Source organism: Lissotriton vulgaris, chromosome 2_2 (genome assembly GCF_964263255.1).
Source record: "Lissotriton vulgaris chromosome 2_2, aLisVul1.2, whole genome shotgun sequence".
Lineage (NCBI taxonomy): Eukaryota > Metazoa > Chordata > Amphibia > Caudata > Salamandridae > Lissotriton > Lissotriton vulgaris.
In genome coordinates, this window is record NC_141688.1 from 37,375,229 (window position 1) to 37,389,785 (window position 14,557).

General features: G+C 46.7%; 1 protein-coding gene across 9 annotated transcripts in view; it reads left to right on the forward strand.

The window, feature by feature from the left end:
• Positions 1-201: 201 nt before the first annotated feature.
• NEO1 (neogenin 1) overlaps positions 202-14,557 on the forward strand; it is a 540,003-nt gene continuing 525,647 nt past the window's right edge. For 4 of the 9 annotated variants that reach the window (XM_086959251.1, XM_086959258.1, XM_086959252.1 and 1 more), the window contains exon 1: positions 223-437. In XM_086959251.1, the coding sequence (XP_086815377.1) occupies positions 335-437 (103 nt within the window). In that variant the 5' untranslated portion in view covers positions 223-334. Of the gene's footprint in view, positions 438-14,557 lie in introns of all 9 variants that reach the window. The other 5 variants (XM_086959254.1, XM_086959259.1, XM_086959256.1 and 2 more) reach the window with 3 other exon arrangements.

Consider the following 14,557-nt stretch of genomic DNA (forward strand, 5'->3'; position numbering starts at 1 on the left):
GCGCGAGACTAAAAGCAAAGTACAATAGACTCTGGTCTAGGTTCGGAACACACTCCTAAAATCTTGAGTTGTCCAACTGTAGTGGTTGCGCCCCGCACCCTCTCAGGCGTATTACTCGTATGTATCGTTCCAGCCCGCGCAAGCGCCGTGAGACAGCTTGGCCCACCCTCCTCCTACCTCTCGCGCCTGCGCGCTCGCCCCGTGTGTGCCCCGCCTCTCACTCCGGAGGGTTGGCTGGAGCTAGCGCGAGGCTCCTCAGGTTGCTTGCAGTGCGGGATGGAGTGATTGCTGAATTCCGTGAGAGCCAGAGCCGAGGCCCGGTGTGCGGGCGGTAATGTCGGCGGCGCGGGGGATCTGGGGGTATCTCCCCCTCCTCCTGTTGCTGCTAGTGGGCCAGGAGCCGGCGAATGCTGCACGAAGCGGCCAGTATCAGCCAGGTAAGGATCCTTGGGGAAGTGATGTGGGGGAGGGGGTTCACTCCTATTCAACCCGGTGAATATTAAGGGGAGGGAGGAGGCTGCAGAGCATTCACCAAGGGGTGTTGGGGAAACACTCTCCGGTTCCCCTGGGAGGTGATCTGAAACCTAGGATCGTAATGGGTTTGTTTTCTAACCTAGGTTTATGAAGGTTCGAAAACCCCGTGATTGATTTGTGGTGATGTGTATTCCTCCCAGTCCATGACTGCGGTGGGATGCTGTGAACCCTTGAATCCTACTGGGCTGCTTTTAATGTTATCCCTGGGGTTGTGGTGCTGAAGGTATTGTGTGTGGGGTCGTTTGAACTCTGCAATCGTTGTGTTCGAGATGCTTTGCAACCTAAATGCAATATTGTAAGGGCCAAAATTAAGTGTGTTGGTAGACCCCTGGTAGTCCCTGTTCAGGGACTGGGATCGTTGTTTTATTTGGGCAGCAGAACAAATTTCTGATTGTAATTGTGAGCTTGAACTCCCCGTGAGCCCTATTAAGTTGTCGCTGTGGTGTGATTTCGGATGCTATGAGATATTTAACATAACGTTGGTGTATGCTGAATGTGGTGGTGTGGGGGCTGGAACTCTTGGGCATTTAAGGATGCAGCATGATGGATCGTCGGACAGTCACAGGGAACTGTTTCTTGGGCTGACCACTGGGTTGTGATTGATGCTGAGAAGAGCCGTGGGGTGTTGTGTCGCCGAGATTGCAATGTAGTATTTGATTGGTCGTGTAGATGGGCATCGTTAAACATGTTATATAGCTTCTAAACGGATTCAAGTTGGAGTATGCACTGGGGTTCATGAGCGATTATATTTTGGCAGGTTATCAATGAGGCCCTTGCGATTGTAGGTAGCATTGGACTGCTGACTGTCTTCAAATGACTGCGGCTGCAAAATTAACGAGTGCTGTCTGTGGGAAAGGGACGGAGCAGTGTTGACATTTAATGAGGGAACCCTAAGATTGTGATGAGAGAGGATTTCTGGATTGCTAGGAAAAATCGTACGGGAGGCTGGAAACTGTAGGCTGCGGTGAGAAGTTGATATGAGAGCCATGGGAATTGGCATCGGAGCCAGGCTTGGAATCAGCTAGTGGCCGTCGTCTGAAAAGCATTTGATTGTGGTTGTGGGAGGGGCCTGGCAGGGGGTGTGGACCATGCACTGTCAGCATGGATGCAATCTGAGGTTACTGGAGGTATTAGGAGTTGTCAATCAAGGCGCATTTAGGAATACTGAAATTATGCTCTCGAGTAGTCGCGGGTCTGCTAGTTTTTGCTTTTTGTGTAACACCCTCATTTTTAAAGCGCCTTCCCACCCCTCTCCGCCATCTCATTAGAATGACCCCACTTGTACCTCGGTGCCCTTGCTTGGCGCTGTGTGGAAATCCGCGCCGATCTGTCTGTCCATCAGCCGCATCATCTGACCCGGGGCTATTCTTTCCCTGTTTATTTATGTTCAGAAACCACTTGTAAAAAGAGTCATGGGAGGGAAGAGGCGGCATGCGGTAAAGAGGAGCGACACAGTCTGAAGGAGGGAGGGCGGCGATGTCTTAAGAAATTGGAAGCGTCATTTTATTGTCCACGTTTGTTAAATGCCTTTCCACTGTGTTACAATGGCGATGCACACTTCAAAACAACGTTATTGGGAACATATGAGGGTGATCAACAGTGATGCATGTGGGTCTGTTTGAGGAGATTTTTAGTGTATAGTTTCTTGTTAAACGCTCCCGTTGTAACTTAGGTCCTGGACGCAACCTCTCAGACATTCCATGTGTGAGAAATACAACTATACGATGTCCCCGTAGTACTGTGAAGCAGGCAGGTGAGCGCGCGCAACCGCCTGGTCGCATCTACACATGTGAGGAAGCAGTGTATTCGTCAGATTCCGTATTTGCATTTTAAGATTATTCCCATTTTGGTCTGCAGATATGTGCACCTCGCTCAGTTTAACTGGATGACGTCACATTCAAATCTGTCATTAGTCAAATACGACCGAGCAGAACTGGAGTTGGGTGCGACTGGTAAGCACTACCAGAGTGCTTTCTGCGGCGGTGGAGCGGTCACTACTTCATGCCATGAATATTACACTATGTGATCTGACGTTTTCAGTTTACTCGGTTAAAAATAAGCGTCTCCATCATTACAGGGCTCTTGGTAGCTGCAGGGGATAATTGTGCTTTTTTATTGCATATAACAAGAAATGTTTTCCCGTACTCATCCGAGGGGCTCAAGCCTTGTTGTCCAAATAAAACACTGCCAGATCAAGGATGCCACCAAATGGGGGACGCTGTTGGGAGTAGAGGTGGCAGTGAAAGATAGAAAAACACAGTTTTCACTGTCCACACAGGACCGTTGCACTTAGTGTGTGTGGGACACACTGAATGGGCAGGTCGGTGCTCACGGCTTCCTAGGTGCATCACTGCAACATCCACTGCTGTATGTCTCCTTCCGAGCCATCACGCGAGGGTCCTTGATTTCGTAGGAAGGGGGCTCAAAGGAAAACACTTGTAGGTTCTCGTCTGTGGAAACATCTTTTTTATTTATTTGGTTTTGTAGTGCTTCATTGCCTCACGAGCGTTGTGAGATGGCACCCATGCGCGTAGTTTGTGGTCCTTGTCATCTCTCGTTTGTGTGGAGCAGCAGGGGTCTTCTGCCAGCAGGGGGGGTGGGCGTAGCTTTGTTGCGAGGGGTGACAACCTAAAACGCAGCTCAGTCATTGATGGATTGCATTGTAAAAAGCGTGAGCAGAGCATTGTGCGGGGAGCAATTCGCATCACAAAAGCACTGACCTCATGAACGAAAAGCAAGGGAGGGATCTGTGGTGGAGGGCTGTATGGTTTTATGGGCCGTGACTAAAAGGGGCTGATCAATAGCTATGCAGTATATATAAAGCTTGTACCTTTCCTTCAAACCCTGGCTTGGATGCCTTGGCTGAACCTGTTCCATGTACAATAGTAACAGAACAGCCTCTTCCAGAAGGAAATCGGGGATAAGAGGAGGATACCGCAGAAGCGAAGAACGCAATATGACATGGAAGAAGTAAAGGATGCTGGTGATAATAAGGAAGCATAGGGTGCTGGAGAGCACAGAGTTAGGGATGTAGGAGAGCTTGGAGGAAGGGCACAGAGGAATTAAAGCGCGCAGCAAGCAGAGTATGCAGCATGGACAAAAAGAGAGCACAGAAGCAGCCTGGCAGCCTGGCAGCCAGGAGAGCTACAGGAAACCAGCACACTGGATGGCTCAGAAGTAGTAACGGGTACCCGAGAGATTAGTGGACGGAGAGGAGGGCACAGAGGGGTCGAAACATGTAGGAAAGTCTGGAGCAAACAGTATGCAGGACTTTGTAGAAGCACAGGATTCAGGAGGGCACAGGGGAAGCATGGGCTGTGGGAGAACGCCCAGTAAGCTCAGGCTACTAGAGAGCACAGAGGAAGCAAGAAGTACAGGAGTGCTTAGATGAAGCACAGAATGCTGGCAGGACTCCGAAGCAACACATGCATCAGGACATAAAGAAATAAAAAAAGTATCAGGAAGACACAAAGGAAGCCCTGTGTATTTTGAAACATAAAATGCACAGGATGCAGGAGAGATCATAGATGCAAGGAAAACTTTGGCATAGCGGAAATAATCTTTTGGAGGAGGGTACAATGGATGCAAAAGGTCATAGATAAAATGCAGCACACTACAAGACACAGAGGAAAATAAGGATGGATTCAGTCATTGCAGTAGTAATCCCAGCAGAACAGAAGGGTACATGAAGATAGATGAGGCAATGGACAGAGGAAGACCTTTTGAAAGTAAAGACTAGAAGAGGGCACACCGGAATCAAAAGGTGGAAGTGGACAGCGAGAAAGAAAAGAGCAGATGAGGGCACTGAGAAAGCAAACGATTGAGGGCAATAGTGTAAGCAAAGGACAGAGAAGGGAATCAGATTTTAAGAGGGTATAGAGCAGAGGTCCTCAAACTTTTGGATGCCGAGACCCCCCTGTCAACATTTTCAAACGTAAGGACCCCCCCCTGACAAACATTTCTAAACCACTAGGTTATGAGGAAGGTGAGGACCAAATTATGCGACAGGCTTGACTAAATTGTGTGAGTAGAAAATGTAAATAATGTTCTGTGATGCTGCGTATTTTTGGGTGACATTGCTTTATTATTTAGAATTGTTTTAAACACAGTAATACCGAGGAAAGATTTCACCCCATCAATACCAGTTTATAACCAAAATACAGCAATTAACATCAGAAAGGTGTCTAGTCAACCTCTGTGAAGGGCCTCCCAATCCGCAGGAATACACGCTGCCACATTAGAAGCTCATCTGGCCATGGCTGGGAGCAGCAAGGGTGCATTCAAACCTTGGCGGTCTTGTGAAGAGTTGAGCAGTTTACCCATGCCCCTTTCCTCTCACCCCCTTCCTTCCATCCCTCTCTTCTCTCCTCTCCCAACCCCGGATCCCTCTCTCACATTGCAGGCAGATGTTTATTAGCCCCAAGACACCTTTTGGTAACAGTAGCGCACTACAAATGTAAATAATAGGCAGAAGCAGGGGATCCACTAGACCCAAACTTTGGGAGGGTTTAACACTCCCAGCCAGGGCTTGTCCAAACACTGAACGCACACAGTGCAACCGTCTTTCCACCTTCTCCATCAATTCCCTCACTACCACTCACCAACAATACACCTCATCTCTCTATAGCACCTGTCTGACAAACATTTCATTTTTTATAGTGCTACTCATAGTTTACTCACACTCAGTTCTGTGATGTGCATGGTACATCTTCTTTGTACCAGGCACTTTAACCTTCTGCACTGTGTAGATGACAAGAGTGCCCATGTGACTGCACGGTGAGCAGAGTGGGACGAATTAGTGCATGGTTAGTGATGGCCTTGTTTGAGTGAGCTACAGATTGAGCAGTAAGGGGGGGGGCAGGTGAGTGAAGTGTCACATGAGTGCAGGGTGAGAAGTGTGCTCGTGTGACTGCAGTTTGGGGTACAGAGTGAACAATGCAAGCAAAGTGTTAGTTCAGAGTGATCACTGTGAGAGCAGGGTGAGCGGGTGAATGTAGTGAGTGCACGGTGATCAGTGTGAGTGCATTGTGATCGCTATGAGTGCATGGTGATCAGTGTGAGTGCATTGAGATCGCTGGGAGTGCAGGGTGAACGTGAAAGTTAAGGCGAGAATGAGAAGTGAGTAGTCTGAAAGCAGGGTGCATTCCCTGAAACTTGAAGCGTAGGGTTTCAGATAGAAGTTAAACTGTTGCTTTAATGGCATTAATCAGGGTTCGAGGGTGGAGGAAATAAATAATGTGCTGATCCTGCAACAAACTTCCAGTCTAATGATTAGGGTTACCAGCTCATTATGTTGATGGCCCAGAAATAAGCAGTCACCTACAGCTGTATTTTTTGCGCTTATCTGTGAATATTTAGAACAGCAAATATAAATAGAAAGCACTTTTAATTGTGTTCTAGGGATGCCTCATTGATCCATGACTAATAATTAAAGAGAATAAAGACAGAAAAGTCACATAACAAATTAATACATACTTTTTTATTTATAACTCTATTTAGTGTCAAGAGCAGGTCTCTGCAGGATCTTTAAACAACACATTGCAGGCATGTTTCTTTTCAAACCCAACTTTATATTTCTTTTCTTTAAATGCATTCTCACACTACAGCAGTAAGTGTAAAAATACAAATGTAAGGAATAGGCAGAGTGGGGGCCCAGGGGCTACTGGAACCATAAAAAAAACTAAGCTTTGGTAATCAGTTAACAAAGGCATGTAATATGCTAATGGTCTTTAAAGACCTGTGAAAAACTCGGGCCAGAGATAAGACTCCAGACACTGCCCAGCCGAGGCTTCAGGAGCGCTAGCTGCCCTGCAGCAGCCCAGGCTGAAACACAGGATGGGGGAGGAGGGGGGGCAGAAGCCCTGGAGGCCAGGCCAGAAGTGACACAGTGAAGGCGCGACCCCCTTTGCATCGCTCCACGGCCCCCCTGGGGGTCGCGCCCCACCGTTTGAATACCCCTGGTATAGAGGAATCAAATGATAATGGAATGCATAGTGCAAACAAATGACGGAGATGGGCATAGTGTAAGCAGAGGATGGAGGAGGGAAACGAGAAAGAAATAGGAGTTTGGCATATAGAAAGCAGAGGATGCATTTTTCCTTGTCACTGCATGCCAGGGTTAGGGTTCCTATGGGTAGTTCTCCCATTGTTTCTAGTCAACGTGCCACTAGAGCTTCACCTCCCACTTACAGACCTTTTGGGTTGCCCAGGTAAAGTGCCACTGGTTATGGGTGCTTGCCTATTAGGACCCAGAAAGGGCCGAGGACACACTGCCACACCTCCCCCAGACGTCCCAGTAAGGATCAACTCATCACTACAAGGCACAGCTATCATTGCCTCTAAGCAACTAGCACTTCATGGTGCGCACTTTGTCTACATCCAGATGGTAAGGAAAACGGTCACTGGGTTCTGGGGAATTGACCAAGGACAATCCACCCACAAGGAGAGCTGAACTGAAACTGCAGACACCAAAAATGTCACTTGCTAAGAGGAAATTTCTGGTGAGGCACAACGTATGGTGACTATTTCCAGGTCGCATCCCACACTCTGATACGCCCTAGTCAACCTACTGTGCAATTCTGCAGCAGCTGCTACCTACAAACTTCCAGTACTTACAGCAGTGAATGTACCAGTACTTACAGCAGTAGTAGCATTACCCTCCTCCCGCCCCAGCATTGTTGATCGAGGTTTGGTGGACCTAGATTCATTGGAGGGCCCTGTACCTGTTACTAGAGCTGGAAGGGGGCCAGAGAGTTGTATTAGAGGCCTAAGTCTACTGTTGTGGAATATTGCGGGCTTAACGGCCAAAATGGATTTGCCAGATTGGGAAGCACTCATAGATTCCTTTGGGATCTGCCTCTTTCTAGAGACGTGGGCCCTAAACCCGATTCATCGGGTGGGTTTTGCGACCTACGCCGAACATGCAGTTAAGGGCCCCAGAGGCAGACCTTCAGGGGGGAAGTGTATCTGGGTAGGAACCCATATTGATTGCGTGGTTGAAAGAGTCAATACCCTGTCACCAGACATAATCTGCATAATTTTGTCCTTTAAAAATCGACCAAAACTGGCACTAATTAACATCTATTCCCGACCTGTCCAGTATAGTGGTATCTCTCCGACCCTGGTCCTACTGGATACCCTTTTGAAATCCCTACCAGGTGACGTGACACTCGTGATTGGGGGGGATTTCAACTGCCATTATGAAACCCTCAAGGGAGCTTTGAAATCCATCACCGCAAAAGAAGACACAATTTGGTCTATCCCACCCCCTAACACTTATGCGGTAAAGAGTTGCACACCACTAGTGCTCCAAATGACCTCCTTTACATTATCCTCCTCAATAAGGGCCTGTAATGGGCATTTTCCGAATGATAATCCTGGGCTACCGACCTTCAAAAGACTAGACAGGTATCGGCGATTACAAAATAATCAATTAGCTTGGAACTTTGGCATAAAGTGGTAGTGACCACAACCCACTGACCATTAAGCTAGATTTCCAAGTAGGTGATACATGTAAATGTAAATGTATAGGCATTTATATAGCGCACTACTTACCCATAGGGTCCCAAGGCGCTTCGACCGCTGCGAAACCCTTCCTGGCTTCCCTGAGAGATGGTCCCTTAATGGGTATCTCCAGGGTGAGACCAGGCATCCCCGGCGGTCTGGTGGGGCCGTTAGTGAAGATGAGGCAAGCTAATGCCCAGAGTTGCCGAGTGTGATCGCTGATCAGAGTGGGCACCGAGGCGAGAGAATTATCGAGTCCGCTGACCCTGGTCCAGAAACCTGCCGCGCTGGGAATCGAACCCTGGTCCCGGGCCGTCCTCTGCTCTCGGGTCTGCCGCCTCTAACCAGTGAGCCACACTACTGATACAGACCAAGGTCCTTTTATCCTGCCCCGAAGAGACCTTGGACTACTAAACGGAGCCGGTTTCTGTGGTCGCTGTATCTAAGTTTTTGTTTTCCATGTGGCTAATCAGTAGAAACTTGCTAAAAACGGAGGAGCCTAAAGCTATTAACTAGTCCCCCAAGCCTTTACAAACTGAATATTTGGATACATAGTCGGGAGTCCATACATGAGGGGGCTGAGGAGGGAGACTTGGTGGGAAGAAACCGGGATCAAGTGAAATAGACAGCCTTTTATTCTTCTTTTTTAGAGCTTTTAGAGTTTTAAAATTTTTAATTAATCGAATCGTAATTTTATAATTTTTATAATGTATTTTACAACTATGAAATCCGATAATGACGACTGTATTTAATGGTATTCCTTATTATGCCCAAACGCCTATGTATATTATGAAATGTTTATTCTGACCTTGGATCTGTTACAATATTTGTTTTATTGTGACTGTGCTTTTATGGCTATATCTAGCCGCAATAAAGTTTTTGAACTGAACTAAACAAACTTCCTCCACCCTCTTCCATCTAACACGAGAGATGTCCAACCCACATGCCCACCCCTCCGCTTTACTTCATGTTACAAGCAGAGCAGTCCACCTGTTGACCCCTACCTATACCCCTGGCCCCTCCCTTCTTCTACACATGCGTCCTCTCCTCTACAAACCTGCTCAGCTATCCTACCTCTGCCTATAACCATAGCAGCCCACTCTTTGACTCCTACCCATTCTCCCAAAGCAAACCCTCCTCCTGCCCCTGGATTCCGTGACCCACAAGCCTGCTCTTTATCCCTACATATCCACTCATGCTCTCTCTCCTCCACCTACACCTGGATAATCCAACCCACACATCCACACACCTGTCCCGCTTTAGGTTACAGACAGTGACCTGCACTCTGTCGGCGCTTTCTCCTCCTTCTACAGATGTTAGGTCCCATATTCTCAATACATCACTACAACAAGAGGACAAATACCCAGCAGCTAAACTGTCTGCTCTTCAATGCAAGATCTATGAACAAGTACATCCACAACGTATTTGCCTTACTATTATAGTCAGCAGCAGACCTCACTTTCATCTAAGTAACTTGGCTTGCTGAAAATTCTGCACTCCTGTGCCAGGAACCAATACTACCAGAATACAGTATCATCACATCAACACAGATTGTATCAGGAAGATTGGAGATGACCTTGCAGTCATCCACAAGTAAGCTTTACAAATGTCTCACACCAAGCACTTCATGAACGAAAGTGAATCCTAGCTAGTAAGATGTCACTCCACTTCATCGTTCACTTGTTTCTTCTTCCTCCTCTATAAACCACCTATCATCACTTTAGCCCCCCCCCCCCAAACATATTTGTACAGTATTAACGCAGGCAAGCCACCATGATCACCTTCACCATCCAGCAACCCCTGCAAATTGTCAAAAAGATCCTTTACACAACCAGTGCAGGGGAAGTGGCTGGAAGCATGCTAAATATGTCATTGGATCTGAACTATGATCCTTCTCACCTGCGCTAAAAACCTCTTTCTTACATAGACCACTCCTCAAGAAGATGAATCTTAGACTATCCCAGCCAGCGAAATAAAGGCCAGTCTCAAACAACCCATTCCTAAGTGCACTATTTGGCAGATCAGGTACATCGTTAGCCTTGTTATCCATTTGGGATGACCCAACACTCGCAGTAGAAAAATAGTTGACTGCCCTATTGCTTACTAGCAATATTTGACACTAGTCACCACAAGACACTGTTACGCAGACTGCAACAACTCAAATTAGGGAACAACACCCTACATGAATTGTCTCGTACCCCCGAGGACTGTGGAAGCTCAGTTTTCACATCACCAGTCACACCCAACATTTTTGGCATTGTTTAAGGGTCAGGTTCTCTCTTCTCTTATTTATCATGTACCTAACCTTATTACCAGACCTGATAAGATCTTGCAAACTTACCCATTGCAAATATGCAGGTAAACAAATCATTCTAAAAGACTTTGGCTCAGAAGACCTGTAGAAGTCAAGGCTTGATTGTCTTCTTACCTTAGATCCAACTCGGAGAGATCAAAACATGTGTACAATGGCACAAACACCAGTCCACGAACATATAGACCAAGGAACTTAATGCCTCTCCACCTGCAGCAAGAGAAGTGAGAAACCTAGGATTAACGATGGACTCGTATTTGTCCCTGAAATCGCATGCCAATGACGTAACAAGGAACACCTTTCACGTAATGGACACCTTGCAACACATCTACCGATACCTTGAATACCATCAGAAACTGCAAACTATTCTCATGCTTGTGATCTTAAAGCCTAACAAATACAAAACGCTGCAGCCAGGCTTCTGTTCCACCATTACTCCGGAGAACACAACACAAGCCTTCCAAGCATTTTAATGACCAGCTATGAAATCTGTCTTCAAGCGCTTTGCATTATCCGTAGAGCCCCCCAAAGAAAATAACTACTGTTTCTTCAAATTAAATGTAAGCAATACAAACAAAATAGGGCACTGTGCTGCAGGGTAACACTACAGTTATTGTACCACATAACAATAAGATTTTCCAGTATGAATCACCATCAAGGCATCCAGGAGCATTAAAAAAGTTCAGAAGAGAAGTGAAAACATGGTTGTTCCCCAGTTAGTTGCATCAACCACTGGCTCTTGGATAGATCTCAGGGTGATAACCCTTCAACCAGAATAAGCCCAATTGAGAACTAAGGAACATTTCAGACCACATCATTATGCCAAGACGACAGACACATGCACTCTACCCAAAATGGGGAGATCCACCCTAAATAACCTCATAATCACCTTGCCATATACGTAAAATATAATAATTGCCTCTCCAATAAATACAGAAGTGCCCACTGCCACTTCTCATCTGAAGACCTGCATCCTGTTCATTGATATATGGAACTCTAACCACACCTCCCCCTTTCCCTCAGCAGGTAATAGGCATAGTAAACAGAGTCTACCCTATCTTCTCCCGCCAACAACACGATGAAGGACAGCCACTCTAGTCTTTGACAGTCATGACAGCATCAATTTTATATACTTCGGTGAACAGTTGAGAGGTTAGAGTAGTGTTGGCACACTCCTATTTAAATTGTAGCAAACGTGCCCTTCAAGTCTTAAGTGTCCTTAGTCAGGTGCTCAGCAAAGGGGAGCAGTAACTGAAAAGGTCTCAAAATAGGGAAAAGGAAAATCACTCAGTTTTGACTGCAAGTGCGACCATTCTCAAATATATCACCAGAGAGTCATCTTAGTCCGTCAAATAAATTCTTTCTTTATTCTCAAGTTTTTCTTACAGAGCATGGTCTAGCCAGCCAATGTGTGTTTTTTGACTTACTAATAATTACGTCAGGGCTAGAACAAATATAAAATCGGACCATAGGGATCAATATGATGGAAATTAATTATTATTCAAGTCAAGTCAAGTCAAAAGATTTGTATAGCGCGCTACATACCCAGAGGGTCTCAAGGCGCTTGAAGAAGGGTAGGGAGTTATTTGTCGAATATCCACGTTTTGAGTTGCTTTCTGAATGCTAGGTGGTTCTGAGTAAGGCGAAGGTGAGTGGGAAGTGAGTTCCAAGTTTTAGCTGCTAGGTAGGAGAAGGATCTACCTCCCATGGTGGTTTTGTTGATGCGAGGTACAGTGGCAAGGGCTTGGTTGGAGGATCGTAGCTGGCGGGAGGGGGTGTAGAAGGATAGTCGTGTGTTGAGGCATTCGGGTCCGATTTCGTAGAGTGCTTTGTGTGCGTGGGTTAGGAGCCGGAAAGTGATCCTCTTATTGACGGGAAGCCAGTGGAGGTTTTTCAGGTGATCAGAGATGTGTTCTTTACGCGGGATGTCTAATATGAGCCTGGCTGAGGCGTTCTGGATGCGTTGTAGTTTTTTCTGGAGTTTTGCGGTGGTGCCGGCGTAGAGGGTGTTTCCGTAGTCCAGACGGCTCGTGACCAGAGCGTGGGTGACTGTTTTTCTAGTTTCGGTAGGGATCCAGCGAAATGTTTTTTTGAGCATGCGAAGAATGTTGAAGCAAGATGAAGAAACGGCATTCACTTGTCTGTTCATCGAGAGTGAGGAATCCAGGATGACGCCCAGGTTCCGTGCGTGGTCCGTCGGGATGGGTGCTTTTCCAAGGGCCTCTGGCCACCAAGAGTCGTCCCAGGCGGAGGGGGAGGTACCTAAGATGAGGACTTCTGTTTTGTCTGAGTTCAGTTTCAGACGGCTGTGCTTCATCCATTCGGCAACTTCTTTCATTCCTTCGTGTAGGTTGGTTTTGGCCGTGTTAGGGTCTCTGGTGAGTGATAGGATCAGTTGAGTGTCGTCGGCGTAGGAGATGATGTTGAGGTTATGTTGGCGTGCGATGGCCGCGAGGGGGCTCATGTAAACGTTGAAGAGGGTGGGACTGAGTGAGGACCCTTGAGGTACGCCGCAGATGACTTCAGTAGCCTCTGACTTGAATGGTGGAATGCGGACTCTCTGGGTTCTTCCGGAGAGGAACGAGGTGATCCATTCCAGTGCTTTTCCCTGGATTCCGATGTTTTTGAGGCGCTGTAGAAGGGTGCTATGGCAGACTGTGTCGAAGGCTGCGGAGAGGTCGAGGAGGATGAGGGCGACTGTGTCTCCATTGTCCAGTAGAGTTCGAATGTCGTCTGTTGCTGCGATGAGGGCGGTTTCGGTGCTGTGCTTGGCTCGGAAGCCGGACTGTGAGGAGTCGAGGGAATTGTTGGTTTCGAGGAATGCGTCGAGCTGGTTGTTGACAGCTTTCTCGATGACTTTGGCCGGGAATGGAAGGAGTGTTTCCGGGAAGGTTGCGGAGTTGAGGGAGCAGTTGATGACGTCTCGGAGGTGCGGAGTGGCAAAATGTCAAGTAGTTCTTAATAAGTTGTGTGCAGCATCACAAGAGCACTTAAAGAAAGAAAGACCGAACATTACAGGGCTAGCAAACAGACAGTGGGTATCCCGTAGCAACTCGCAGTACCACATGTCTCGCAAATGTCAAACAGGATTCAAATTGAATGGCATACAGCAAATACCCAATTTCAACCATTACAGGTGAAACTTGCTTGGTCATACTCTCTTCTCATCCTTTAGCCGAAGGCAATTATAATTTTCAATTGTGTTAATCCATATGGACTGATTTTATATTTGTATGTATTTTTTCTAGCCTTGACAGCCATTGGGTTATCCAGTGATCAAACATGTTGGCTATTAGGAACATATTATACGACAAAAACTTCAGAATAAAGAAGATTTAGTTTGATGGACTATGATGACTCCCTGGTGATATGTTTGAGAGTGTTCATGATTCTAGTTGATACAATTCATGTCACCATATAATAGACACCAATTCATGACATGGTCTCTTAGTCAACAGGACAGGCTTATATTTATGAAAGGAACTGTGGAGCCTTGCTGACCACTGATTGGCACTGATGCAAGTTATACAAGTCTGCTTAAATACCACACAGCTTCTACCATACAGGTTTTCTGAGGTCAAAGACATCTACAAATACTTGGTCACCAGAGAACTCTAACTTAGACCACTCTTCAGGCCCCAAATAGTCACATACTCTGCGCCCTGACATCCTAGAAGGCCAAAGAGTGACCATAGCAGTCTGTCTTGACAAAGCTGAAAGCATAACACACATTCAAAAAAATCTTCATGTATTTCTCACTTCCGGGTCCATTGCCCCTCTAGGCACTGCATCCTGTGACACGACAACAGCACCTCAGTGTTCCTCGTGCACAACATTGAAGTACTTCCCACACAGCCTCAAAGTAAAGACCGCACTCATCCAGCCATACATCCACACTTCTCGTGGCATGCTATCTGCGGGGACTATCGCTTCTGTATCCTAAAAAGGGTAGTTGGCTCTGTACAAATGCCATAATATAACACAACAGAGGAAAGAATGAAGAAAGCATAAATAGAGGAGGGCATAGAAGAAGAGGACAGAAGCGAACATGGGAAATGCGAAAGGTACAGGAGGGCATAGAAGAAGCAAATTACGGTAGAGGGCATAAGAAACACGAAGGATAGAGAAAAGCATAAAGGAAGTGAAGGTTAAAGGGTGGCGTAGAATATGTGAAGGAAAGGGAGGGCTTAGGGGAAAGGAATAATAGGT